The sequence below is a fragment of the Labeo rohita genome, chromosome 25 (assembly GCF_022985175.1).
Source record: "Labeo rohita strain BAU-BD-2019 chromosome 25, IGBB_LRoh.1.0, whole genome shotgun sequence".
Taxonomy (NCBI): Eukaryota; Metazoa; Chordata; class Actinopteri; order Cypriniformes; family Cyprinidae; genus Labeo; species Labeo rohita.
This window is the reverse complement of record NC_066893.1, coordinates 8118547-8144985: the sequence shown is the minus strand read 5'-3', so window position 1 is coordinate 8144985 and position 26439 is coordinate 8118547. Positions and strand designations below refer to the sequence as shown.

Sequence of the window (26439 nt, the reverse complement as noted above, 5' to 3'; positions counted from 1 at the left end):
GTCAAGCCCGGAGACAAGGCTGGGTGATCTCACCCCGCGCCTTATACACAAACACTATTAGCGTTGATTCGGTTGTAGCCTTTTACGGTCCCACAAACTGGGGAAAATATGGGAAAGTTGGTGTTGATGCTCTCAACCCTTATGGGTATGAAAAATGATGGGCAAAATCATAAAATGAAACGTATCCCATAAAAATGAACTTGAATGAAGTGTTTGCGCACTGTTTGTGTGAGAAACATGGGCAAGAGTGAAATTATTTAAGTGAGGTACCTCCACATATTCAAGTAATGTTTTAAGCTTTTCAGTAAATATAATGAATAATAAATTTAATAATTCATATTTGTATATAAAATCAGAATGAAATGTTATATTTTGTATGTAACTGTATGTATCATCTGTATTAATTCTAAAAAATAAAAAGAAAATAGAGACATTTTGGAAAAAAAAAAAATACATAATAAAATCTACAATAAAAAAAAAAAAAATTTTATAATAATTGCATGTACAATTTATTGTATTTATTATTTTGTATTTTAAAAACACTTAAATAAAAATAATGTAAAATCTACAATAAAATCAAACAATTGTATATTAATTGTATGCATAATTTTTAATAATTTATTATTTTTGTATTTAAAAATACTTTTAAAATTGTATGTATCATTTGTAATAATTGAAAAATATATATACTGACATTTTGGAAAAAACAAATAATGACAAATCTACAATAAAATCAAACAATGTTATAATAACTATGTATAGTTTATTATAATTTATTTATTTGTTTTTATTTAAAAAATACTTTAAAAATGTATCATTTATAATAATTGGAAAAAATACTGACAATTTGGAAAATAAAATCTACAATAAAATCAAACAATTTTATAATAATTGAGTGTATTATATATATATAAATACTTAAAAATGTATGTTTCATTTATAAAAATTGAAAAAAAACTATAATAAAATCAAACAATGTTATAATAATTTATTATTTAATTTAAAAAATAAAAATAACATCAAACAAATAATAATTATATGTATAATTTATAATAATTTTTAATACATTTATTATCTTATACTAAAAATATACTTAAAATGAAAAAAAGAAAGATCTAAAATAAAATAAAACAATTCATAATAATTGTATGTATCAGTTATAATAAAAAAAAAATACTTAACAGACAATTGTATCATTTATAATAATTGAAAAAAATAATGAAAACCCAATAATAAAATAAAAAAAAGTTTATAATGATAGTATGTATATAATTTATAATAACTTATTTTTTTTACATTAAAAAAACACTTTAAAAAAATAAGCACACTCAATCCAGAATTATAATAAAATATATACAATAAAAGCAAACAAATGTGTGTGTGTGTGTTTAAAATTGGATTTACTTGAGGCAAATTGAAATAAAAATTGCAATAAATAAATTAAATATAAATATAAAAAAAATGTATGTTTATATAAATATATAAATAATAAATAAAAAATGGTTAAATATTAAAAAGTACTAAACATTAAATATTTTGTATGTTACTTTAATTTGTTTAGATTTTAATTTTTTAAATCAACTCAATTTGGCCTTTTATATATTTTTCAAATTAGTCACACATTTAATATTTATATAACATTTAATAGTACATCTAATTTATATATTTCATTAGAACTGCTATCAAAACTTTTCACTAAAGACTATGGGAGACCTTGGCTGCTTCTGTTTTTTTTTTGTTTCGTTTTTTTGTGGGGGAGACTCACCACCTCCTCGTCGGACAGCTCCCGTCCTTGAATGCTGCTGCTGTCCCGCACTGCCTGCTGGTGCCTCTTTCCCTTAATGTGACTGAACAGGTGGACCTCAGAGGTGATCTGCAACACAAACACAGAGGTCGGAGATCATGTGAGGCAATTCGCCAAATATAAAGCCGTAGGTCTGAAAAATACCAATCCACCGCACAATGCGTTTCGGCATCATTCACGGCCTGACAGTTCTCAGGTATCAAGACATATGTTCCAACCCTTTAAAGCTAAATATGATCCCTTGATCCTGACGGACATCTGCAGAGCTGACAGACACCTCTCATAAGAGGCAGAAAATCAGAAAACACTGGTGAATAACTGATAACTAAAATGACCACAGAGCTTTGACAGCTCACTTCTGAATGTATCGGTGCCTCAGGCACTGTTTTCACCAGCTCGAATGTCACCTCTTGAGTTTGTAGGGCAGCTCACCTGTCCTGAAAACTCAAGAGGTCATGTGAAAGCATATGAGACTCCATTTCTATTGAATGTCTCTATTATTAATGTAATGGTTCTGTTCATTATGAGAAACTGGGCTAGCTTAAAAGATCTGGTAAGCAAAAGCTTGACAGTTTAAACCCCATAAGGGCTGATCTTAAACTATCACTACCATCTCCTTTTGTGTTCCAGCATTAAAGTTACAAGAGGATGAATAAATGACAATTTTTGGGGGGGTGAACTTTTCCAATAACTGATATGGTTGTGGGGTTCAAACCCCATAAGGGCTAAACTTAAACTTTCACTACCATCAAAACATCTCCTTTTGTGTTCCACACGAGTCAGGTTTTAAACTACATATGATGGCCATTTTTTTTACTTTTTGGTAAATTTGTCCAATAACCAATAAGGTTGTGGGGTCCAAACCACATAAGGATGGATCCTGAACACAACGCCATCAAAACATCTTGTTTTGTGTTTACATATGAAAGTCATACAGATGACATGAGGATGAGTAAATGATGACAGACGTTTTATTTTGGGGTGAACTTTTCCAATAACTGATATGGTTGTGGGGTTCAAACCTCATAAGGGCTAAACTTAAACTTTCACTACCATCAAAATATCTCCCTTTGTGTTCCATACATACAGGTACAGGTCATACAGGTTTTAAACTACATGAGGATAAGTAAATGATTTTTGGGTGAATTTGTCCAATAACGGATAAGGTTGTGGGGTCCAAGACCCATAAGGGCTGATCTTGAACTCTCACCACCATCAAAAACATCTACTTACATGAAAGGCATATAGATTTTAAACTACATGAGTATAAGTTAATGATGACCATTTTTATTTTTTGGGTGAACTTTTCCAGTAACCAATAAGGTTGTTGGGTTCAAAACCACTAAAGGGGGTGGGGGGGGGTGTCCTGAACTCTCACCATCATCAAAACATCTCGTTTTGTGTTCCATACATTAGTCGTATAGGTTTTAAACCATACAAGGATAAGTAAATGATGGCCATTTTTTTTTTCTTTTGGGTGAACTTTTCCAATGACAGATAAGGTTGTGGGGTCCAAACCCCATAAGGGCTGATCTTGAACTCTCACCACCATCAAAAATTTTTCATTTTGCATTCAACCCATGAAAGTCATACAGATTACATAAGGATGAGTGAATGACAGCATTTTGTTTTTAGATGAGCTTTTTCAATAACCTATAAGGTTGTGGGGTTTGGGCTCATAAGTGCTGATTTTGAACTCTCACCACCATCAAAAACATCTACTTTCATGCTCCACACATGAAAGGCATACGGATTTTAAACTACATGAGGATAAGCTAATGATGACCATTTTTATTTTTTGGGAGAACTTTTCCAGTAACCAATAAGGTTGTTGGGTTCAAAACCACTAAAGGGGGGGTGTCCTGAACTCTCACCACCATCAAAACATCTCGTTTTGTGTTCCATACATTAGTCGTATAGGTTTTAAACCATACAAGGATAAGTAAATGATGGCCATTTTTTTTTACTTTTGGGTGAACTTTTCCAATAACAGATAAGGTTGTGGGGTCCAAACCCCATAAGGCCTGATCTTGAACTCTCACCACCATCAAAAATTTTTCATTTTGCATTCAACCCATGAAAGTCATACAGATTACACAAGGATGAGTAAATGACAGCATTTTGTTTTCAGATGAGCTTTTTCAATAACCTATAAGGTTGTGGGGTCCAAACCACATAAGGATGGATCCTGAACACACCACCATCAAAACACCTCCTTTTGTGTTTACATATGAAAGTCATACAGATGACATGAGGATGAGTAAACGATGACAGACGTTTTATTTTGGGGTGAACTTTTCCAATAACTGATATGGTTGTGGGGTTCAAACCCCATAAGGGCTAAACTTAAACTTTCACTACCATCAAAATATCTCCCTTTGTGTTCCACACATGAGTCATACAGGTTTTAAACTACATGAGGATAAGTAAATGATTTTTGGGTGAATTTGTCCAATAACGGATAAGGTTGTGGGTCCAAACCCCATAAGGGCTGATCTTGGACTCTCACCACTATCAAAATTTTTTCATTTTGCATTCAACCAAATGTGGGTCCTTGACTCTTACCACCATCAAAACATCTTGTTTTGTGTTCCATACATGAATCATATAGGTCATCAAAATTTTTCATTTTGCATTCAACCCATGAAAGTCATACAGATTACATAAGGATGAGTATATTTTTTCGTATGAGCTTTTTCAATAACCGATAAGGTGGGGTTTAAACCCCATAAGGTCTAATCTTAAATTCTCACCACCATCAAAACATCTACTTTTGTGTTCCACACATGAAAGTCACACAGGTTTTAAACTACATGAGGATGAGTAAATGATGACAATTTTTACTTTTGGGTGAACTTTTCTATTAACTGTTAAGGTTGTGGGGTTCAAATACCTTAATCTTGAACCGTCACCACCATCAAAAACATCCACTTTTGTGTTTCAATAAATCAATAAGGTTTGTGGGGTTCAAACCCCATAAGGGCTGATCTTGAACTCTCACCACCATCAAAAATGTTTCATTCTGCGTTCAACCCATGAAAGTCATACAGATTACATAAGAATGAGTAAATGACAATTTTTATTTTCGGGTGAACTTTTCCAATAACTGATAAGGTTGTGGGGTTCAAACCCAACAAGGGCTGATATTAAGCCGTCACCACCATCAAAACATCTACTTTTGTGTTCCATACACAAAAGTTATATAGGTTTTAAACTACATAAGGATAAGTAAATGATGACCATTTTTACTTTTGGGTGAACTTTTTCAGTAAGGTTGTGGTCTTCAAACCCCATTAAGGGCTGATCTTGAACTCTCACCACCATCAGGTCACACAGATTACATAAGGATGAGTAAATAATGACAGAATGTAAACAGTAATGACAATTTTTATTTGGGGTGAATTTGTCCAAAAACCAATAAGGTTGTGGGTTCAAACCCTATAAGGGCTGATCTTGAACTATCACTACCATCAAAAACATCTACTTTTGTGCTCCACACATGAAAGTCAGACAGATTACATAAGGATAAGTAAATGATCACAGAAATTTTATTTCTGGGTGAATTTTTCCAATAACATATAAGGGTGTGGGGTTCAAATCTAATAAAGGCTGATCTAGAACTCTCACCACCATTAAAAAAAAAAAAAAAAAAAAAAAAAAAACTTTTGTGTTCCACATGAAAGTCATACAGGTTTTAAACTACAGGATAATGAGTAAATGATGACCATTTTTATTTTTGGGTGAACTTTTCCAATAACAGCTCAGGTTGCAGGGTTCAAATCTCAGAAGGCCTGATCTTGAACTCTTACCATCAAAACACCTATTTTTGTGTTACACACATGAAAGTTATACACATTATAACCCTTTTTTGGACTTTTCCAATAAACAATAAGATTGTGGGGTTCAATCCCCATAAGGGCTGATCTTGAACTCTCACCACCATCAAAACATCAACTTTCGAATTATACACATGAAAGTTATACAGATTACTTATGGATGAGTAAATAATGACAGAATGTTTATTTTTGGGTGAACTTTTCCAATAACCGATATGGTTGTGGGGTTAAACCCTATTAAGGGCTGACCTTGAACTCTTACCACCATCAAGTCATCATACAGGTTACATAAGGATGAGCAAATAATGACAGAAATGAAATAGTAAATGATGACAGAATTTTTATTTTGGGGTGAACTTTATTCAGTAAACGAGAAGGTTGTGGGTTTGATCTTGAACTCTCACCACCATCAAAAACAACATCTACTTTTGTGTTCCACACATGAAAGTCATACAGGTTTTAAACTACATGAGGATGAATTAATGATGACCATTTTTATGTTTGGGTGAACGTTTCTAATAACCGATGAACTTGTTAGGTTCACAAAAAAGGTGATCACTATTGAGTACTGACTCAAGACAGTTAAAGGTATAGCACTCCCAAAAATTATTTACTCACCTTCATATTGTTGAAGTAAAGGGCTCTAAAGTCCCAAAAAGGACAATCAACGAAATTTGAAAATCTATGCAACTTGAATTTTTCAATCTTTTTTGTGTTCCAAACTGACCTAAAGTGAAAAATCCGCACTAGAATTAAACCGAAAAGTAGTAAAGTTTTGTTTCTATAGCAGGTGAGGACAACAGTATCTGAATGCTTGTGTTGTTTGTCTCCTTTGAGTCCTGGAGTCGAGCCCACACAGGACAGTCTGTGTATAATGTCATTAACTAGAGTGCTTCCCGCTGACCTAAAGATGATCTCTGGTGTCAGAGCCTGGCCAAGGTCATCTGACATTTTTAACAAGATTTCATTCTCCCCAGCGCTTAATCTGATGTCAGTTTGAAGCTCCAAGGTGTCTGGCCCCAGTTGCAGTAAAAGCAGGGCGCGTCAGAGATAAATGCGGCCACTCAAAGATTTGTTGCCTGTCGCTTGAAAAGCATAATCACGCCCAGCTATTAATCTCCGCCCAGAGTTCATGTTTAATTAATGCAGTTAAATTCTCATTTACATGCATTCTCTATGAAACTCCTCTGAATCACCTTGTAGTCTGTGATTTTATGTACTCTGCCTGGCAAAGCAGCAAAGACGGACTGTGCATCCTTGCAGGAATCTTTGCACACGTCTTGATCGGCTCAAATGTTCCTAATCTTGGTTTGGGACAGTATTCCTAGTTGCCTACAACCCTAAAAATCTTATAACGGAGTACCTACCACAACATTACAGAGTGAGCACTGCTTCTTCCGTTCATAAGGGGTGAGTTTGGGGGCGTAGTCGGTGTTGGCGTGTCTTCCGCTGCTCAGCTCCGCGGCCTTTTCTTTCCTCTGCTCGATCTGCTCCATGTGTCTACGGCTGCTCTCGTCATGCTAAAATTTTGACAGCGAATTCTGTTTTACTTTTGCTGTAGTTTTAATCAAGTAAATCTACCGTCTAAAATCTAACATATTTAGTTAAATTGTAATACATTAAGTAAGCATTTTTCACAAATTTCCAAACTTATTACATATTCCTGGCAAAAACATATTAATCTAGTAATATGAATGATATTTAAGGGTTTGAACAAGCATTACAACACACAATACAATTTGTATTCATTTATGAAAAGGCCAAAAGGATCATCATAGCTTTTGTCAATAAAACTTTCATCAGTGAAAAAAAAAATGACGTTTTTAATGAAATGAAAGGAATAGTTAACCCAAAAATGAAAATTACCTCATGATTTACTCACCCTCAAACCATCCTACTGTAGGTGTATACGACTTTCTTCCAGACAAATACAATTGGAGTTAAAAAAAATGTTCTGGCTCCGCCAAGATTTATAGTGGCAATGAATGGGTGTTGGGATTTTGAAGTCCAAAAAAGTCCATCATAAAAATCACTCCACATGGCTCCAGGGGGTTAATAAAGGCCTTCTGAAGTGAATCGATGTGTTTGTGTAATAAAAATATCCATACTTAAAACTTTATAAACCGTAATCTCTAGCTTCTGCTAACTGCCGTATGCACGTTCACGAGAGAGCGGTGTTCCAGTGGATGACGTAGAACGTAGGCACAGCATAAGCTCTGGTGAGAATATGCTAGTCTCGGGAGTACCAAGTTTTGTTTACAGCAAAGGAAAACCAGGCTCCTCTTGGCTTATATATGCCTACATCCTACGTCAGTGAGTGCGACAGTTACCAGAATCTAGAGATCATAAAGTTTTAGTTACGGATATTTTTCTTACTGAAATGCATTGATTCACTTCAGAAGGCCTTTATTAACCCCCGGAGCCATGTGGAGTATTTTTTTATGAGGGATGGATGCAATTTATTGGACTTCAAAATCTCAACACCCATTCACTGCCATTATAAAGCTTGGAAAAGCCAGAACATTTTTAAAAATAACTTCGATCTCTAAAAGAAGACAGACATGGCTTGAGGGTGAGTTAATCATTAGTAAATTAAATTTTTGGGTGAACTATTCCTTTGACACTCCATTATAGCAGTTTGTCCATAGAACAGGAATTTTTGAAAAAGGCATTAAAAATGGTGTCAGAAATGAGTTTACCTTCATTTGGATTTTCTTCTGTAGTTCTTCCATGGCTTCCTGTTGAGCTGCACTAAGAGCAGCCAAACGCTCCTCACGGTCCCTGTGGAGTGTACAACAAAGGGAAAAAGAAAAAAAAATAAAATAAAAAAATATGTAAATAGAACATAAAACAACAAACCACATCTAACCCATACAGACCTTAAAGTATTCAATCTTTAAAAGGTTTACATGACTTTTTAGATTCAAGGTTTTATGGTTATTTAAGTCTTGTTTAGCTAAATTTTCCTGTTACAGTTTATAATGTGGTTCTAATGCAAGAAACAACATACAGTACCATTTAATACATCAGGGTCTGTAATTTTTTTTAATAATTTTGTCACTTATGCTCACTAAAGGTCCGAAATTTCCTTCCGAAATTTTTGTATGTTAAAAAATAAATATAACATCACGTTGTGTCTGCCTCTGAAACTTTCATCCGTCATAAAAAAAATTCGGATTTTTTTCACATCTGAAGCATGCATTTTGAGAGGTGTTTGACAGTTCAGAGCAACCGTACAAGCGAACGCCAAACTCCAGAATTGCGTCTGACAAGTTCATCCACTTCGACTCACAGCACAAAGCACTGTAAAGGTCCTTGCACACTGAGCACAGAGAAATTAGTGGTGGTCTTTATAATATGTGGTTCCAGTAAAGCTAGCAAAGCATCATTGTTAGTGACATCCTAAAGTAAACTTTAAATTGCCGGGGATAATCCCGCAGCTCCTTATGGAGGTGCGCACAAAAAGTATTCTCTCCTTCCTCTCTATATCTTATAATTGGACGGACCCAAGAGAGTGGACAATAAAATCATCCTCACTGCTTGAAGATTCCATTCTGTATTGTTTTGCAAATTTTTTCGCAACGGATGAATTAATACGCATCGGACTCAGTGTGCAATGTTTCTGTGCATGACAAATTTTTAGAATGACGAATACGAAAAAACGCATACGAAAATTTCGGACTCAGTGTGCAATGACCTTAAGGCTGCACTTATTTGATCCAAACGCAGTAAAAATAGGAATATTATTACAAATTAACATTTTTTTTATTTTAATATATTATAAAATGCAATTTCATTCTGTTATGTCATTGGTGTATTTTCAGCTTCCAGTCTTCAGTGTGTGATTGTGCTGATTTGCTGCTTAAGAAACATTTCTTATTATCATCAACATTGAAAACAGATCATATTTTTGACAATTTGTTTTTCCAAGATTGTTCTTAGGATTCTTTCATGATTCTTCTTTCAAGAGCAAGTTTAAAAAAAAAAAAAATAGCTCTTATTTGAGATAGAAATCTTCTGAAACATAAATGTAATGCCCCTTTCCTGAATAAAAGTAATAAGGGGATAGTTCACCCAAAAATAAAAATTCTGTCAATAATTACTCACCCTCATGTCGTTCCAAACCTGAAAGATAGTAAGAACATCGTTAAAATGGTTCACGTGACATCAGTGGTTCAACCGTGATTTTAAGAAGCTATGAGAATACTTTTTGCACGCAAAGAAAACGACTTCATTCAACAATTTCTTCTCTTCCTTGTCAGTTTTCAGTCAGTCAGTCTGCGTTGTGATACTCTTGTGAACATGCGTCCAAGACTGACATGGAAGAAAAGAAATTAAGATTATATTACGGTTAAACCACTGACGTCACATGGACTATTTTAACACTACCTTTCTGGGTCTTGAACGTGTTAGTTTTGTTGCGGTCCATGTAGGGTCAGAAAGCTCTCAGATTATATCTTAATTTGTGTTCTGAAGATGAACGAAAATCTTAAAAGTTTGGAACAACATGGGGTGAGTAATTAATGACAGAATTTTCATTTTGGATGAACTATCCCTTTAACTCTTAAAAAAAAAAAAAAAAATTATACTGACGCCATTATTTTGGATAAGCATTACACAAAACATTCCCCAAATCAGGCAGTTTCTCAAATCCTAAATCCCCTTGAGTCCTTTGCACTGGTCCTTTCTGTCCTTGTGTTTAGCTGAATCAGGATTCTGGTCTGTTTGGCAGGACGCGATGCTGACCTGGCTCTCTCCCGAGCTGCGTCTTCCCTCGCCCTCTCCTTTTCCTGCCGTTGTTGCTCAATTCTGGCTTCTTGTTCTCGTCTCTTCATCAGAAGCTCCTCCACCCGCGCCTGCCGCTCTGCCTCCAAGGCCCTCTTACGCTCCTGAAAAATATAATAATTACATAATCACACATTTAGCACATTAAAGTGCTCCTATTATGCCTTTTCAAATATGACCTTTCATACAGTGTGTCATGTAGCTGTATGTGAACATAAACTATCTGCAAAGTTGTGACGCCGACAGTGCACATAAAGTTATTGTCTATAATAAAAAAATAAATAAAATAAAAAAAAGTCGGCTCACAATCGCCTGAACGAGTCGTCAGGAATTCAAATCTTTTTCTGTTACGGCTGTACGTCATTGTCACTCTAATACTGTTTTATGAGTCTCCTAAAACAGGTTCACATGTATGCAAGGTCAAAAAACACTTTAGTTTTCATTTCTAAATGATTCCTAAATGACTCGTGCGAAGCATTTCGAAGAATCAGTCTCTCTAAACCCCTCCTTTCTGTGGGACCTCGCTGCTGTGATTGGTCAGATGGCGCAGTCCTTTATGATTGGTCTACCGCTTACAGCGCGTGTCAGAAAACTAAACGCCTACTCCCATAACTGAATGACAGCCCTGGATACTTGTCAATACATAGAAAAGATGGCTTAGATTTTACCTTACCAATTCGAACCGGGGTCTGACGATGAAACGGTTGAAGTGGCTGATAGACAATTTAGCACTGCCTACCTTGGAAAGTGCTCGCAATTTGCTTATGTAAGCGAACTGGGCACACCTCTACGTTGTAAACTTCAATATTGTATAATGCATTAAGCGGCTTTCACACTGAACGCAGACAAGCTGCGCTGGCCACTGGGTTCAGTGCAGCCCTTCAGAGCGCAGCGGCAAAAGTTCAACTCATTTGAACTTTGAGCGCGGTGTGCACAGCTTACACACCTATGGTGCGCTCCGCTGCGCATGCGCTTTGGTCGACGCAGAAACAAGCCATCCTCGTGCGGCGCAACCACTTAAAATGAATGGGTTTCATAGCACAGCGCTTTCTGTATTCGGTGTGAAAGCCGCATCGTGCGCCATCCTTTATCATTACTCCAACTAATGAGACAGACAGACATCAATCAAGCTGCAATCACAATTTTTTTGACTACAGTGGGTCCACAGCTAAACAACAGAGCTACAGAAGCCTGAGTTAGCCAGTTAGCAAGACATGTACAGGGTTGTTACACAACATAACACAACTACGTATTTTGAATGATCGATAGAAAATACAATCTTTGTAGATTTATCTTTTGGAAGTGAATATTAAACAAATTTACCCTCACAGCATAGGATACAGCGTTTTCTCGACATGATGTAAACCACATGGAAATTCTACTGTGTTTGTGGGCAGGCAAGTTGTTTGCGATGTAAAACGTGGGCGGACATTATGCAAATGTGTTACTTCGTGACGTACGGCCGTAACAGAATAAGATTCGAATTCCTGACGACTCGTTCAGGCGACTGTGAGCCGACACTTTTTTTTGACAGACAATAACTATTTATCGTGCACTGTCGACTTCACAACTTTGCAGAAAGTTTATGTTCACATACAGCTACATGACACAATGCATGAAAGGTCATATTTGAAAAGGGATAATAGGAGCACTTTAACTCTTTAACTGTCACCGTCTCCTCCGTGGGACGCCTAAGTTTACTTCACCATATTACAAATAAATCCTAATCTATAAAACAATATATCGTTGGGAAGGTCTAAAACTCCTAAATAGATATTTTACCACTCTTTTGTGTTACAAATTATGTAGGAAAAGTAATAGATTAATTTATGAAAAGAGTGCAACTTAAAAATCTACATCATAACAGGAGTTCTGACCTTTGTCACAAAAGACTTTCTTCGTTGCCTTTTTCCCTATCACGCAATAGATGTCTTAAGAAATTATATATCAACTGAAAACTTAAAATCTCAAAATTCATCCTTTGAAAACCATTGTAAAATCAGACATTGCATTACCATGGAAATTGTACATCAAAATCATATTACAAATGTTTTTGTCCATGAATTATAAAAATGTAACTTTGGAAAGTGCATTTTCATGTCTATGTTCAAGATAGGGAGTGAGAGTTAAAGGGTTAAACAAACATAAAAAGAGGCAAGCTTTATACCTGAACAGCTTCATCCCTAGCTTGCTTTTCTTCCTGTCTGCGCTGGCGTTCCTCCTGCAACTCATTAAGTCGTTGTTCATATTCGTTCAGTTTTGCCAAAACGTCATGTCTCTTGTTCTGGGCTTCCAAAGTGTTGATAAAAGCAATCTCATTCACCTACACAAATTATAAACATAAAAACAGTCTAAGCACAGAGCATCCCTAATAAAAAAGCTTAAAAAAAGAAACACTGATATCACTACGGCATCAGAGTTTTATCCTCGTAAGTTGAAAACTTCTGACCTTCGCCTCCTCTTCCTGTGCTTTCTTCACGATGGCCTGGAGTTGAAGCTCTCGCTTGAATTCGGCATGAAGCAGCTTTTCCTCCATCATCCTCCTCCTCTGATCCAACAGCTCCTCTTTCCATTTCCTCACCTCCTTCTCCTGAGAAATAAAGAGACACACAAAAAGATCAAATCCCAGCAAAACAGTCTGTAGAAGTCAGACTTGTCAGGGGTGTGAATAACACATGTTAGTGGTCCACTTCAAGCGCGGATATATAAATACTCAAAATTGTCTTAGATCTCAAACCTCTGACAAGAACGGAGCGGAATAAAAACAAACATTTTCTACAGAGTCACCGGCATCGGATTTATGAGTCTCACCAGGAGTGAATCACCCCGAACGACTAAAATGGCTGTTAAGTGATTCTTTCAACATCTGCGCGAATAGGATTTTCCCCTGTGGCCGAGGCGAAATGAGCTGTGTCTACAGGTGTTAAAGGGAAAAATATACCCTTTCCAAAAGTTTCTGCAGCTTGTGGGTCTTCTCCTCTCTCAGTTTGTCTCGGAGCTGCTGGGCTTTGAGTTGTTTCTCTTCATGTTTCTTCTTCGACTCTGCAATGGTTCTGAAACAGTGAAAATGCACTGTCAATGCATTTTAATCGATTTACTTGATATGCAGATTAATCAATCACAATCAAGTATTAAGTATTAAACTATATTCAAATTCAAATTCTCTAATAAATGCTGTCAAATCAAGATCATTTACACTACATACGATTAATCACATACATAAAAGTTTGAGTTTGCCTAATATAAGTTTGTGTACTGTGTATAATTGTTACGTATATAGAAATACACACAAATCAATGTATATATTTAAAAGAAATGTTATTTATGTACAAAATATTTGTACTGATATATAATATAAATGATATAAAAATATAATAAATACATATACTTGTAAATATTTCTTAAATATATACATGAACGTGATTGTATTTATACATACATAATAATTACACAGTACACACACATATATTAGGCAAACTTTTATTTTGTATGGGATTAATTGCGATTAATCAATTTGACAGCCCTAATTACAATATAAAATTCAAAATTGATGGCATGTCAAAATCAAACTGAATATGTATGAAAATAGGCATAATACTTTTTTATTTATTTTATTATAATTTTTGAATATAATACACTAAATTAATTTAAACTGACAGCGCTAAGAACAATGTTTTTACATTTTTGACTGAGAACAATATAACCAACAAGAAAAAATATGAGGTGTAGCATCACAAACAAACAAACAAATAAATAAATAAATAAAAATGAACATCTAAGGATTTGATTTTTTACCTTTGGAATTTCAGCTTACATCTCATAATTTAGAAAAAAGAAAAACACTAATCAACATCAGAACAACAACAGAAATATTATGAGGTGTAGAATCACAATTGTATGGAAGCCTACTTCTGCCACGAAAAAAAAAGTAAAATTAATAAATAAATAATTATCTCAATGCTGACTTCAGTTTCATCTAAGAATTCTGATTTCTTTCCTCACAGTAGTGAATTTATGACGCTGTTCGGACATTTTTTTTTTTTTTTAATTGCGAGTTTTATCTCTCATAATTCAGAGAAAGAAGTCAGAACTGCAAGATTTAAACTTTTGATTCATAATTCCAAGGAAGCCAAGAGTTTATTTCTTGGAATTCCAAGTTTTGAGTTAACATGTGACCATTATTATCTTATTTTGCAAGTCTGACTTCTTACTAGGAATTTCAATTTAAATCTCGTAATTAAAAAAACAACACTAATCAACATCAAGAAATATTATGAAGTGTAGGATCACAATTGTATGGAAGCCTGTTTGTGTCACAAAATTAAAATAAATAAATAAGTGCCTTTATATTTCACAATGCTGACTTTCTGTGTTAACATCACAATTCTGAATTCGTTCCTCACAATAGCAAATTTATGGCACGGTTTGGACTTTTTTTTTTTTAATTGCAAGTTTACATCTCAATTCAGAGAAAGATGTCAGAACTACAAGACTCATAATTCCACAGAAGTCAAGAGTTTATTTGGTTATTTAGAGTTACTTTATTGATCACAATTCTGGGTTAGTGTCTCAAAATTGTATTTATTTATTTACAGCAATTCTGACTTTTCTTGGAATTTCAATTTACATCTCGTAATTAAAAAAAACCTAATCAACACCAAGAAATATTATAAGGTGCAAGATCACAATTGTATGGAAGCCAAATTATAATAAATAAGTAAAAGTGCCTTTATTTTTCACAATGCTGACTTAATTTCTGAGTTCTGAGTTAACATGTCACAATTCTGAATTCATTTCTCACAATAGTGAATGTATGCCACTGTTTGGACATTTTTTTTTTAATAAATTGCAAGGTTACATTTTTAAAGTTTAAAACTCAAAAAGTCAGAACTGTTAGATATAAACTTATAATTCACAATTCCATGGAAGCCAAGAGTTTATTTCATTTAGTTATTTAGAGTTACTCTACTGATTACAATTCTGAGTTAACATCTCAGAATTTTATTTATTTATTCATTTATGACTTTTTTCCAGTTTAAAATCTTGTAACTTACAAAAAACAAACTCACAATCAAGAGAAATAACGTCTGAACGGTCAGACATAAAAATGAACCTTTCCAAACTTTTTATAGTTTTTTTTATTCTGTGGCAGAAACTTAATTCTATACAATGTCTATTTTCATTAACACAGTATTGAAAAACTGAAACGTTTAATTTTTGCATCAGTAGTGTCACACAATGGAATTGCAGACTTTTTATTTAAAGGAGAAGTCCACTTCCAAAACAAAGATTAACATATAATGTACTCACCCCCTTGTCATCAAAGATGTTCATGTCTTTCTTTCTTCAGTCGTAAAGAAATTACGTTTTTTAAGGGAAAACATTTCTATATTTTTCTTCATATAATGGACTGACATGGTGCCCCGATTTTGAACTTCCAAAATGAAGTTTAAATTCGGCTTCAAACGATCCCAAATGCAGTTGTAAACGATCCCAGCCGAGGAAGAAAGGTCTTATCTAGCAAAACGATCAGTTATTTTTCTTAAAAAATACAATTTAAATACTTTTTAATCACAACACTTGCCTTTCTCTCCATGAACTCTGTGTATTCTGACTCAGTTAGGGTATGTCAAAAAACTCAAAAACTTGAAAAATCATTTCAAAATCATCCTACATCGCTGCAGAAGTACCGACCCAGTCTGTGCAATGCGAACATGCAAAGAAGATCAAACACCCTTAACAAAAAAAGGTAAAACGGTGATATAGGACGATTTTGAAGTTGAGGGAGAACAAGAGATGGGAGTTTTTTGACATACCCTAACTGTCATGAACCGGAACAAAAACAGTCCAGGCAGAGTCAAGATGAGCATTTGGCATTAAAAAGTATATAAATTATATTCTTTTTATTGAAATAACCGATCGTTACGCTAGATAAGACCCTTCTTTCAACCGCATTTGGGATTGTTTGAAGCTGCATTTAAACTGCATTTTGGAAGTTCAAAATGGGGGCACCATAGCAGTCCATTGTATGGAGAAAAATCCTGAAATCTTTTCCTCAAAAAACATAATTTCTTTATGACTGAATAAAAAAAGACATGAACATCTTGGATGACAAGGGAGTGAGTACATTATCTGTAAATTGTTGTTCTGGATGTGGAACACAATAGCACTGCCACAATGGTGTAAGTTTGGGAACAGGACTAACTGTTTTCCCTATATAGAAGATGGGGAAAGTGTTTGAAAATTGTTTTAACATTACAATTAATTGCACTTCAATTGGTAATATTACCATTTTAAAGAAAATCTTTTCTTAGCCAAAAATATGCGAGCTTTTAGAACAGAAGAAACATTCTGTAACATTATTCCGTGGCAAATGCGACCATCTGACTGTTACCGTTTGCGTGACGGAGAAGACAGCTTCTCATGCATGTGAATGCCATGACCCGGCGGGCGAGACGGCTCCTCCTCCACCATGTCACCCCAGGAGGTGCTCTGACGCCAGGGCTCTCGAGCTGTCAAAAAAGCAAGTGATGTAATATAACACATTTACCAGAAGTGTTAGACCGATATATCATGCTTGTCATTTTGAAATCATCAGCATCCAGTGTTGTGAGTGAAGTGTTTTATGTAATTTGATTAAATGCAATTTATGCAAAATCTATAAAAGCATGTATTCTTCAAAAAAATAAAATATGACAGCAAGAAAAAGTAGCTCTTGCAATATTACATAAACAGAAAAAAAGCATATTTTTCCAGAAATATATTGTGTAAAATAAATACTCATTTAATTCCAGCAATTTAGGATATTTCATTTTCTGTCATTAAATAAACAATTAACTTACAAACTTTTACATAGTTAGCAATGCAGATGCTATTCGCATCATTACCGTCATAATCAGCTAGCATCTCGCTCCAGTCTAAATTCAAGCCACAACTTCCACTCCCGATACTTGCCTTTGAGAGAGCAAAATAAAAATGACGTTAAACTCAGACATTAAAGAGCAGAGAAAACTGATGTTGTTGTAATTACATCAGCCATATAAACCACTAGGGTTAATTGTTGACTTACCGAGAAGTCGCTCTCGTTGTCAGTCTCCAGTTCGTTGTTTTCCGCTTGGATCTCCCGTGTCAGTTGTTCCTCCTCAGCGATGGCACTCGCGATTGCCTCTTCGTTAGCTTTTTCCAGGCGATCGGCCAGCTCTTCCTTCTTAGCCAAAACTTCAGCCATGGATTGGGGCTGACAACAGGCACAAAACACTCAAACTCAGCCATTGAAGTCACCACACCAAACAGAGGCACAAAATGCGCCGTACAGAGCCAAGTTAGCCACACCAGGCTTTTGAGTACATGCCCAGGCAGCGCAACTTCAATTTGGACATGGTGCAATCATTTCAGCACTTCATCTGAAATTAGGCTAGACTCAGATTTCTGAAATGCAACCAAACTGTAAATGTTTGGTGGAAGCCTGCGCACCACAAAAACTTGACAAATGCAAAAGATGTTGTAAGAAACCGAACTGAGATTAAATGAAATGAAACACAGGCACACGCCATAAACGCAATCAATCACAAAAACCACGCATGGGGAAGCATAACGAATTCATGCAGCACACAACCACAGTAAGGATGGGAGGAAATGGGAAGTTTTTATATTGTTTTAGTGACTCTAGCGTTCTAGAGAATAATTACCTGTAGGCTGAAGAGGTTTATCCCAATTTTAGGGTGGTAACAAAAGGGGGATTTGTTCAGGGGCACATTTTTGCTCATACATTCCTTCCACGGGTGCACCTGTGGGTCTTCATGACTCGTGATGACTGGTAAATTGCCAAAATATTTTGGAAAAAGTATCCTACCCACTGCCATCAGAGGCCACAACACTTGACCCCCGCTTTCAGAAGCTGACGAGTGAACAGTATGCCGAGTGCCAATTTCAGACGGCCGTGGGAGAAGACTGAGACGCCCGGAGCTGCGCTGAGGTCAGTGTCAAACGTCATGCTAACGAGCATAATAAGAGGTGGATTTCTCTCAACAGTACGCCTGCTGGTCTTAGATCTGGAGTCTAAACAGAGCAGGGCTTATCTGACCCACCCAGAGAGGTGGTGTCTGGACCTCGGAAGCAACGATTCCGGATTCCGACACGGCTGAGATTGTGCTCCCGTCTGAGCGTTTAAACCTCATCCATCTCCATTGTTTCAGACTGGGTTTTGTACAGAGGCCAACACCCGTTGAGTAATGGAAGCCGGTAGCTCACAGAAAATGCTGCGGGTCTAGCCTTAATTAACCCCTTGGAGGTTTCTCTTATAAAGGCGAGACAGGAGACAAGCAGAATGCCAAAACAGGAGCCGCCGTCTCAGTTCTACAGCTATCCCGTGTAAAGAAAAGCCATTTGGCCTACGTTTGTAGGTCAAGTAGTTAAACCAATCAATAGTCTTGAACTTTTTGCAGCTAGTTGGGTGCTGGAAAGAAATTTGATTATTGTACTTGGATTCTAATCTTGGATTCTAAATTATTAGAACCTTTTAAATCTGGTTTCGCTGCTTATCATAGTACAGAATTGGCCTTGCTAAAAGTGTTCTAATTGATCTTACAGCTGCCTTTGATACTGAAGATCATTTGGTGTTTAAAGCATTTAATCAATATCAGAGGTACTGCCTTACGATAGTTCAACTCATTGTAAAGACAGGTCTTTTTCTGTAGAGTTACACAAGTTCTCTTTATCTTCTGCTCCTGTTATTAGTGGAGTACCTCAGGGCTCTATGCTGGGCCTGCTTCTTTTTACACTACAAGATATCAATATCAAACACATTTAATATGATCGGGGCAGCCCTGATTAGTATGTGATCAGATCGGTAGGTGCAAAGTTCATTCTTTAAACGCCTCGCATTACTAGATAATCCGTGCCGAACATCGGAACCGACCAAGGTTTCTGACAATTTTTTTTTCTTAGATTCTCAGGAGGACAAAATCTGTGATAAATTGGTCTTAAACTCCAGTAGTGTGAGCCTGGCTTTAAAGATGGGTCTTTTTCTATAGAGTTACATAAGTTCTCTTTATCTTCTGCTTCTGTTATTAGTGGAGTACATCAGGTCTCTATTCTGGGCCCGCTTCTTTTTACACTACAAGATATCAAATATCAAACACATTTGATATGACCGGGGCAGCCCCAATTAGTGTGCGATCAGATCGGAAGGTGCAAAGTTCGATCTGTAAATGCCTCACATTACCAGATAATCCGTGCCGAAAATTGTAACTGACCAAGGTTCCTGACAAGATTTTTTTCTCAGATTCTCAGGAGGAGAAAATCTGTGATAAATCAGCCTTAAACTCCAGTAGTGTGAGCCCGGCATAAGTTACATAAATTCTCTTTATCTTCTGCTTCTGTTATTAGTGGGGTACCTCAGGGCTCTATTCTGGGCCTGCTTCTTTTTAATTTATATATGCATCCACTAGGGGATATTATTAGTAGGCACAATGTTTAATGTCATTTATATGCTGATGATACATAGCGGAATCTTCAGTGCGCATCTTTAGTAAATCCTTTCAGTACTATTTTAATGGCAGAAGATGGTTTGCGCTGCAGTAAGCTGTTATTAAAACTGGCCCTTAATTGGTATAAGGGGTACTGCCTTATGATGGTTTACCTCATATTTTAAGCCTAACTCAGACTACAGGAGTTTTAAAATCCTAACCAATTATGAAATCTGTTTGCAGCACACACAGGAGAATCTTTGCAGATTTTCTTACCTCAAATCTTAAAGATGCACACACTACAAGATTTGAAAAGCATGGTGCATTACATACAAGATATCAAACACATTTGATTAGAATGGGGAGGCCCTGATTTGTGTGCAATCAGATCAGGAGGTGCAAAGTTCGATCTGTAAACACCTCACATTACCAGACAATCCGTGCCGAAAATCGAAACCAATCGAGATTCTTGACAAGATTCTTAGATTCTCGGGAGGAGAAAATCTGGGACAATTCATCCCTAAACTTCTGTAGTGTGACCCCAGCTTTAAAGACAGGTCTTTTTCTGTAGTCTTAGGTAAGTTCTCTTTATCCCATGCTCCTATTATTAGTGGAGAGCCTCAGGGTTCTGTTCTGGGCCTGCTTCTTTTTCATTTCTATGTGTGTCCAAGAAAGCACAATGTTTCATTTCATTTATATGCTGATGATACACAGCGATACCTGCCATTAAATACTGGTGATTTCATTCAAGCACTGTTGAAATGTCTTTGGGACATTAAGAAATGGTTATCACATATCTTTCTCTGACTTAATGAGGACAAATCAGCAACAATTGTTTCTGGTCCCCTAGTCTCATTAAGTATATGGGCAACTATTTCCCCTCAATTTCTTCCCATGTTGGGAACCTTGGTGTTATCCTGGACCCAGAAAGGTACCAAGGACATCAACAAAATAATCCATGTGACATCAGTGGTTCAACCCTAATTTTACGAAGCTACGAGAAGAATTTTTGTGCACCAAAAAAAAACAAAAAAAAAAAAAAAAAAACACAAAAATAACTTTATTCAACAATTCTCCTCAGAGTTACCATCTTCTGCCATTATCAAGAGTTTTGTGAGGGTTTTTTGTGCACAAAAAGTATCTTTCGTAGCTTCATAAAAATTATTGTCGAACCATGTCACATGGACTATTTTGTCGATGTTCTTGGTACTCTTTGGGACTTTGAACATGATATGACCCTCGTTGTCAATGCAGGGTCAGAAAGCTCTCGGATTTCATCAAAAATATCTTTATTTGTGTTCTGAAGAGCCTTACGGTTCGGAACGACATGAGGGTGAGTAATTAATGACAGAATTTTCATTTTTGGGAGAACTATGCCTTTAAGAATAGCTTTTATCAACTGCAGATTATTTCCAAACTTAAACCGTTTTTGTCTTTTTAAGATTCGGAGAAGGTCACTCATGCTTTTATTACCTCATGTTCATATTACTGTAATTCATTATATTTGGGTCTTCCTCAGACATCGCTTGCACGCCTCCAGATAATACAAAATGCAACTGCAAGGCTGTTGACTGGGGCAAAAAAAAAACAACAAAAAAAAAAAAAAAAAAAAAAAAACAAACACATCACCCCAATTTTAGCTTCGCTTCATTGGCTCCCGGTCCATTTTAGAATTCAGTTTAAAATCTAGTTGTTTTTAAAGCTCTTAATGATCAAGCTCCATCATAACTTAAAGACCTTCTTACTACTCTGTCATCTACCAGACTTTTAAGATCTTCTGACAGGGCTCTTTTATCTGTCTCTCGTTCCCGTTTAAAAACTAAGAGAGATCAAGCTTTTTCTGTCACTGCTGAAAACGCATCTTTACTCTTTAGCATTTTAAACTAACTCTATTTTTGTTTTATTGCCCATTTCATTTGGTTTTACAGACTTTATTTTACTTTGTTCAAAACTTTGGAAAGCCTTGCTATGTTTATAAGTGCTACATGACTAAACTTGACTTATTTACTAATCTGGAATCTGTAAATTTGTCTCACCCCTTTTCCATAAACAATCCCGCCCTGTTCTGTGCAAAACAAAGCTAGAAGCTAGAAGAAATGGCACCAAACCTGTTACTTTTAAAATTGGAACCACTAATATAATTGATTGGAAGGGCTCTGACTGTAAGAGACCTGCAGATGCCCCGGGATCAGTCCTTTTGTTGGATCTAGCAAGATTTTGGGAGGTCAAGGCTCGAAGGGAGGTCAAGGTCAATGACAGCCCATGGGGAAAAACCAGTCAAGTTGTCTGACTGGTGCAGGAGACACTTGATAAGCCTAAAATAAAAACTTGAACAACTGTGGCAACTCTCAGTAAACACTAGGCCTTCCTGTTCTCCACTCTCAGTGATAATAGTTCACCCCTGTCAGCACGCACATACATATACTTGCTGAGAGAAGGGAGGAGGCAGGGGGGTAATCCTGCCTCGCCTGGAGGTTTTTGGGATTGACTTTGTTTAGGCGGCAGTCCTGACCCTGGCCTGTGTCTCTCAGCACTCACGGTGGAAAGTTCTGTGGGGTCCAGCATGCACTCCAGCGTCATCGCTGCCAGGGGAACGTAGACGGCTGCCTCCGCTTTTGCCGACGGTGCTGCGACCTTCCACACCGACCCCTCCATCCCCTGCTCTACCTTGGCTTGCCCAGTACCCGGCTCCTCTGGTTGGGAAATGGTTACGGGAGGAGGACCTGGATCGGAATCCAATTCCGGGCACTGGGCCTGCAAAGGCGGAGTGGTAGGGGGTGGCGTGGGGTCAGAGGTGGGGGGTGGCGGGTCCTCAGTGGGGGCGCTGAAACTCTGCCCTGGCTCTTCAATATTTTCTGCCGGGGGCTGCGCAATATACACACAGATGCATACACATATGAACACAAACATGCATGTCACAGCACTCCTTGCTGCATCTGTATGACAGACCATTTGGCAAATATGAGAGCAGCAAGAAAACAAACCAAACTAAAGAAACACAGCATGCTAAATAATTACACAATATCATGCATTTCAAAACAATCATGTAGCATACCAAGAACTGTACAATAAAAAACCATAAACATGCAAACAAGTCATTCTGAGACACTATTGTCTCAACTACATTCTCTGTTGTAAAACCTAGTAAGCTTGCAGAGGCAGCATTTCAAGACAAGGCTCTTGATGTGAAAAAGTAGGCAACTTAATTTTGCTGGGTAAAGACTAATATTTGTAAGAGATGCTTTAAATGAGTTTCTAATCATATTCTATTTCAGAGAAGGTGCTGTTTTGAACCTATGCAGGATGTAGGTAGCTTAGCAGCTTACTAGGATTTGCAACAGAACTATTGGCTTCATTGTCAAAATGTAATCTAGGACGTTGTATCGTCAATATTTAATAAACCTCATTAAATCTGATAAACATGTACAAAATCGATGGTTGGATACACTTGATACTGCCCTGTCTGGACAGTGTATCTATGAACACATTGTGACCAAACAAAAACATTCTGATGTTACAGAGTCTTCATATCTATGCCTGAGCCCTGAATAATTAATGAAGGGAGGCAGGTTGACATCAGTACCTCGATGACGGGGGTCTTTTCCGTCTCTTGGCTCTGCTCTTGGGGTGCGGGTTGCTCTTGCTCCCTCACCTCCTGAGATTTTTCCTGGGGTGAGGGCTGGATGCGCTGGTTCTCCTTGTCGCTGTCGTCTTTGGGGCTTACGTGGGCCAGAACGGGGCTTACCTTGGCCACCATGGTGTTGGAGCGTGGCCTCATGGAACGCCCGCGCTGCACCGTCTCCCAGCCCTCTGCATCTTTCTTTGCTAAGGATTGATGGACACAGTTGAAGTCCAAAGTTTACATACACTTGATTCTTACTGTGTTGTTACCTGAATGATCCACAGCTGTGTTTTTTTGTTTAGTAATAATTGTTCATGAGTCCCTTGTTTGTCCTCAACAATTAATCCTTCAGGTCCCACAAATTCTTTGGTCTTTCATCATTTTTGTGTATTTGAATCCTTTCCAACAATGACTGTATGATTTTGAGATCCATCTTTTCACACTGAGGACAACTGAGGGACTCCAGAAGAAAAAAAAAAAAACCCAATGCATTCAGAGCTGGAATTCGAAAACCAGGGTAAATTTCACTTATTTTGTCTTCTGGAAAACATGTATCTTCTGTAGCTTCTGAAGGACAATACGAAATGAAGAAAAATATAATATTTAGGTCAAATAAGAAAAATGTACACATCTTCTTTCTTTTCAAAGGTTTTCACCCCCGGCTCTTAATGCATCGTTTTTCCTTCTGAAGCATCAGTGAGCATTTGAACCTTCTGTAATAGTTGCATGTGAGTCCCTCAGTTGTCCTCAGTGTGAAAAGATGGATCTCAAAATCAATTCCAGTCATTGTTGGAAAGGGTTCAAATACACAAAAATGCTGAAAAAAACGAAGAATTTGTGGGACCTGAAGGATTTTTTATGAAGAACAGCAGGCAGTTCAGGACAAACAAGGGACTCATGAACAACTATCACTAAACAAAAAAAAACACAGCTGTTGATCATTCAGGAAACAACACAGTATTAAGAATAAATTGTAACTACACTTTTGAATGGACTGGATGTACACTTTCTCTTGAGGACTATATGTAAACGTCTTTATGTGAAATCTCTTATTCCAGGTCAGTACTAAATTAAAAAAATAACATGCAGTTTGTATTCAAGTAAAATAATTAACATTTTGCAGACTCTGCAAGGTGTGTGTAAACTTTTGACTTCAACTGTAACACAAAAATGCTTATTCAAGTGGTTTTGAAAACAAATAACTGCCAATAGAGAAGATCTGTTCACCTGGTTTTTCAGCAGGGACGTTGACACTTGGGCTGGGGACAGGAAGGGACTGGGAACACTTGACTCGGTCAGCCCAGCTTGGTCCAGTGTGGGAGAGACGGGCCACAGCCAAAGTTGGTGGGGGCCCCCTGTAAACACACAAACAAAGTTCACTCAAAAATGAATACCGGCTCCTGCGTCAGCAGCACCACACGTATGCATCATGAAACTTTTTTGAAGAGCAGAAATTGTTGAATAAAGTTGTTAAAGTGTCTTAGCGCACAAAAAGTCTTCTTGTAGCTTCATAAAATTATGGTTGAACCACTGATGTCACATGGAGTATTAACAATGTCCTTACTACCTTCTTTGGGTCTTGAATGTGTCCGTTGCATTGCTGTCTATGCAGGGTCAGAAAGCTCTCGGAATTCATTAAAAATATCTTAATTTGTGTTCTGAAGATGAATAAATGTCTTACGGGATTGGAATGACACGAGAGTTAGTAATTAATGACAGAATTGTAATTTTTGGGTAAACTATCCCTTTAACGGTGTTGTTACATAGTCCCCTTCTACGGGTGGCCATCGCAAATGCACTATCTATGCATTGTTGCACCGGGCATCCTCAAACACTGCAAACTAAAATGGAAACTTCAGACCGAGGGCCCTCCGTCTTGATCAATATCCATTTCCTGCGGCGTCCAATTACAGCGTAATACAGACACGGATGCCCGTGCTTCAGCAGTCTTTAACCACACTTAGATCTGCACCCCCCACAGTCTCGAGCGCAAGCCTGAGGAGAACCCGGCAAAAATCGCATTAAACAAAACGCTTAGGCCGTTGCGGATCGATTCCCCTTCTCCTCCCAGCCTCTACCAGACGGGCGTAGTCTTTCCGGTCTCGTAGTGAGGCTAAGATATGTATCATATCAGCCATTGATTTCTCCATCTGAGCATTCAGTGGCATTTTAATCGCATTATCAATTGCCTTCCTTTCACACTATCAGTTAAAAAAAAAAAGACAACAACTAATGCAGGGAGCATCAGGAGTCTTGCTCCTCTGCTAGGAGATGCCACAGTTTGCCAACAGAAACGCCGGTGTCAATTAGCGTGCAACGAGCAGGGAAAATGGGTTGAGGCCAGATCCAAGCAGATACACTGAAATTGCAAGGTTAAAAAGTTGATGTCGAAAAAAAAAAAGGGAACAGCATATTTGCTGCATTTACCAGACATTAATAATATGCAAACAGAAATATGGTTCAAATTATAAATCAGTTTTTGCTTTATAAGAGCAAATTATGTAAGACACAATAATATTTTCCCTATATATAATCACATTATTAGCTGTATTTTTTCACAATGGGTATCTACTTGAAAAAAAAAATACTAAGAATATAAGAGCAAGTACTTGAGGGAAATGATTTTGAGTTATCCTGGATTTGATGGATGTAACTGAATTAGCCTACCCAAAATTGAGGGCACGGCGAACGCCAGGTGATGGAACAATACGGTCTGACGAGGGGCTGGACATTACATGTCGCCCTGGTGACATCTTTCGGACTTCCCAAGCCAAAGACGTGGGTCTACGGGAACAGGATGAAACATTCAAAGAAAGGTATTGATTCAGAACATAACCCAAACATATAAAAACATTTACAATTCCCAAATATATTTAATAAATAGACATGCAAGGGACAGGGCATGGTTTCGTGCTTCTAAAAGAC

The 26439-nt window shown here is 37.0% G+C and overlaps 1 protein-coding gene across 4 annotated transcripts in view; it reads right to left on the bottom strand.

Annotated features, from left to right (window-relative positions):
* The window catches only part of scaper (S-phase cyclin A-associated protein in the ER), a 177972-nt gene that overhangs the window by 126746 nt on the left and 24787 nt on the right, over positions 1 to 26439 (bottom strand). For 2 of the 4 annotated variants that reach the window (XM_051099424.1, XM_051099425.1), the window contains exons 6-19: positions 26182 to 26298; positions 24742 to 24869; positions 23476 to 23717; positions 22431 to 22757; positions 17495 to 17662; positions 17313 to 17379; positions 16820 to 16937; positions 13367 to 13478; positions 12875 to 13015; positions 12593 to 12748; positions 10387 to 10529; positions 8340 to 8421; positions 7008 to 7160; positions 1766 to 1873 (exon numbers count right to left, since the gene is read on the bottom strand). In XM_051099424.1, the coding sequence (XP_050955381.1) occupies positions 1766 to 1873; positions 7008 to 7160; positions 8340 to 8421; positions 10387 to 10529; positions 12593 to 12748; positions 12875 to 13015; positions 13367 to 13478; positions 16820 to 16937; positions 17313 to 17379; positions 17495 to 17662; positions 22431 to 22757; positions 23476 to 23717; positions 24742 to 24869; positions 26182 to 26298 (2062 nt within the window). The remainder of the gene's footprint in view (positions 1 to 1765; positions 1874 to 7007; positions 7161 to 8339; positions 8422 to 10386; positions 10530 to 12592; positions 12749 to 12874; positions 13016 to 13366; positions 13479 to 16819; positions 16938 to 17312; positions 17380 to 17494; positions 17663 to 22430; positions 22758 to 23475; positions 23718 to 24741; positions 24870 to 26181; positions 26299 to 26439) is intronic. The other 2 variants (XM_051099426.1, XM_051099427.1) reach the window with 1 other exon arrangement.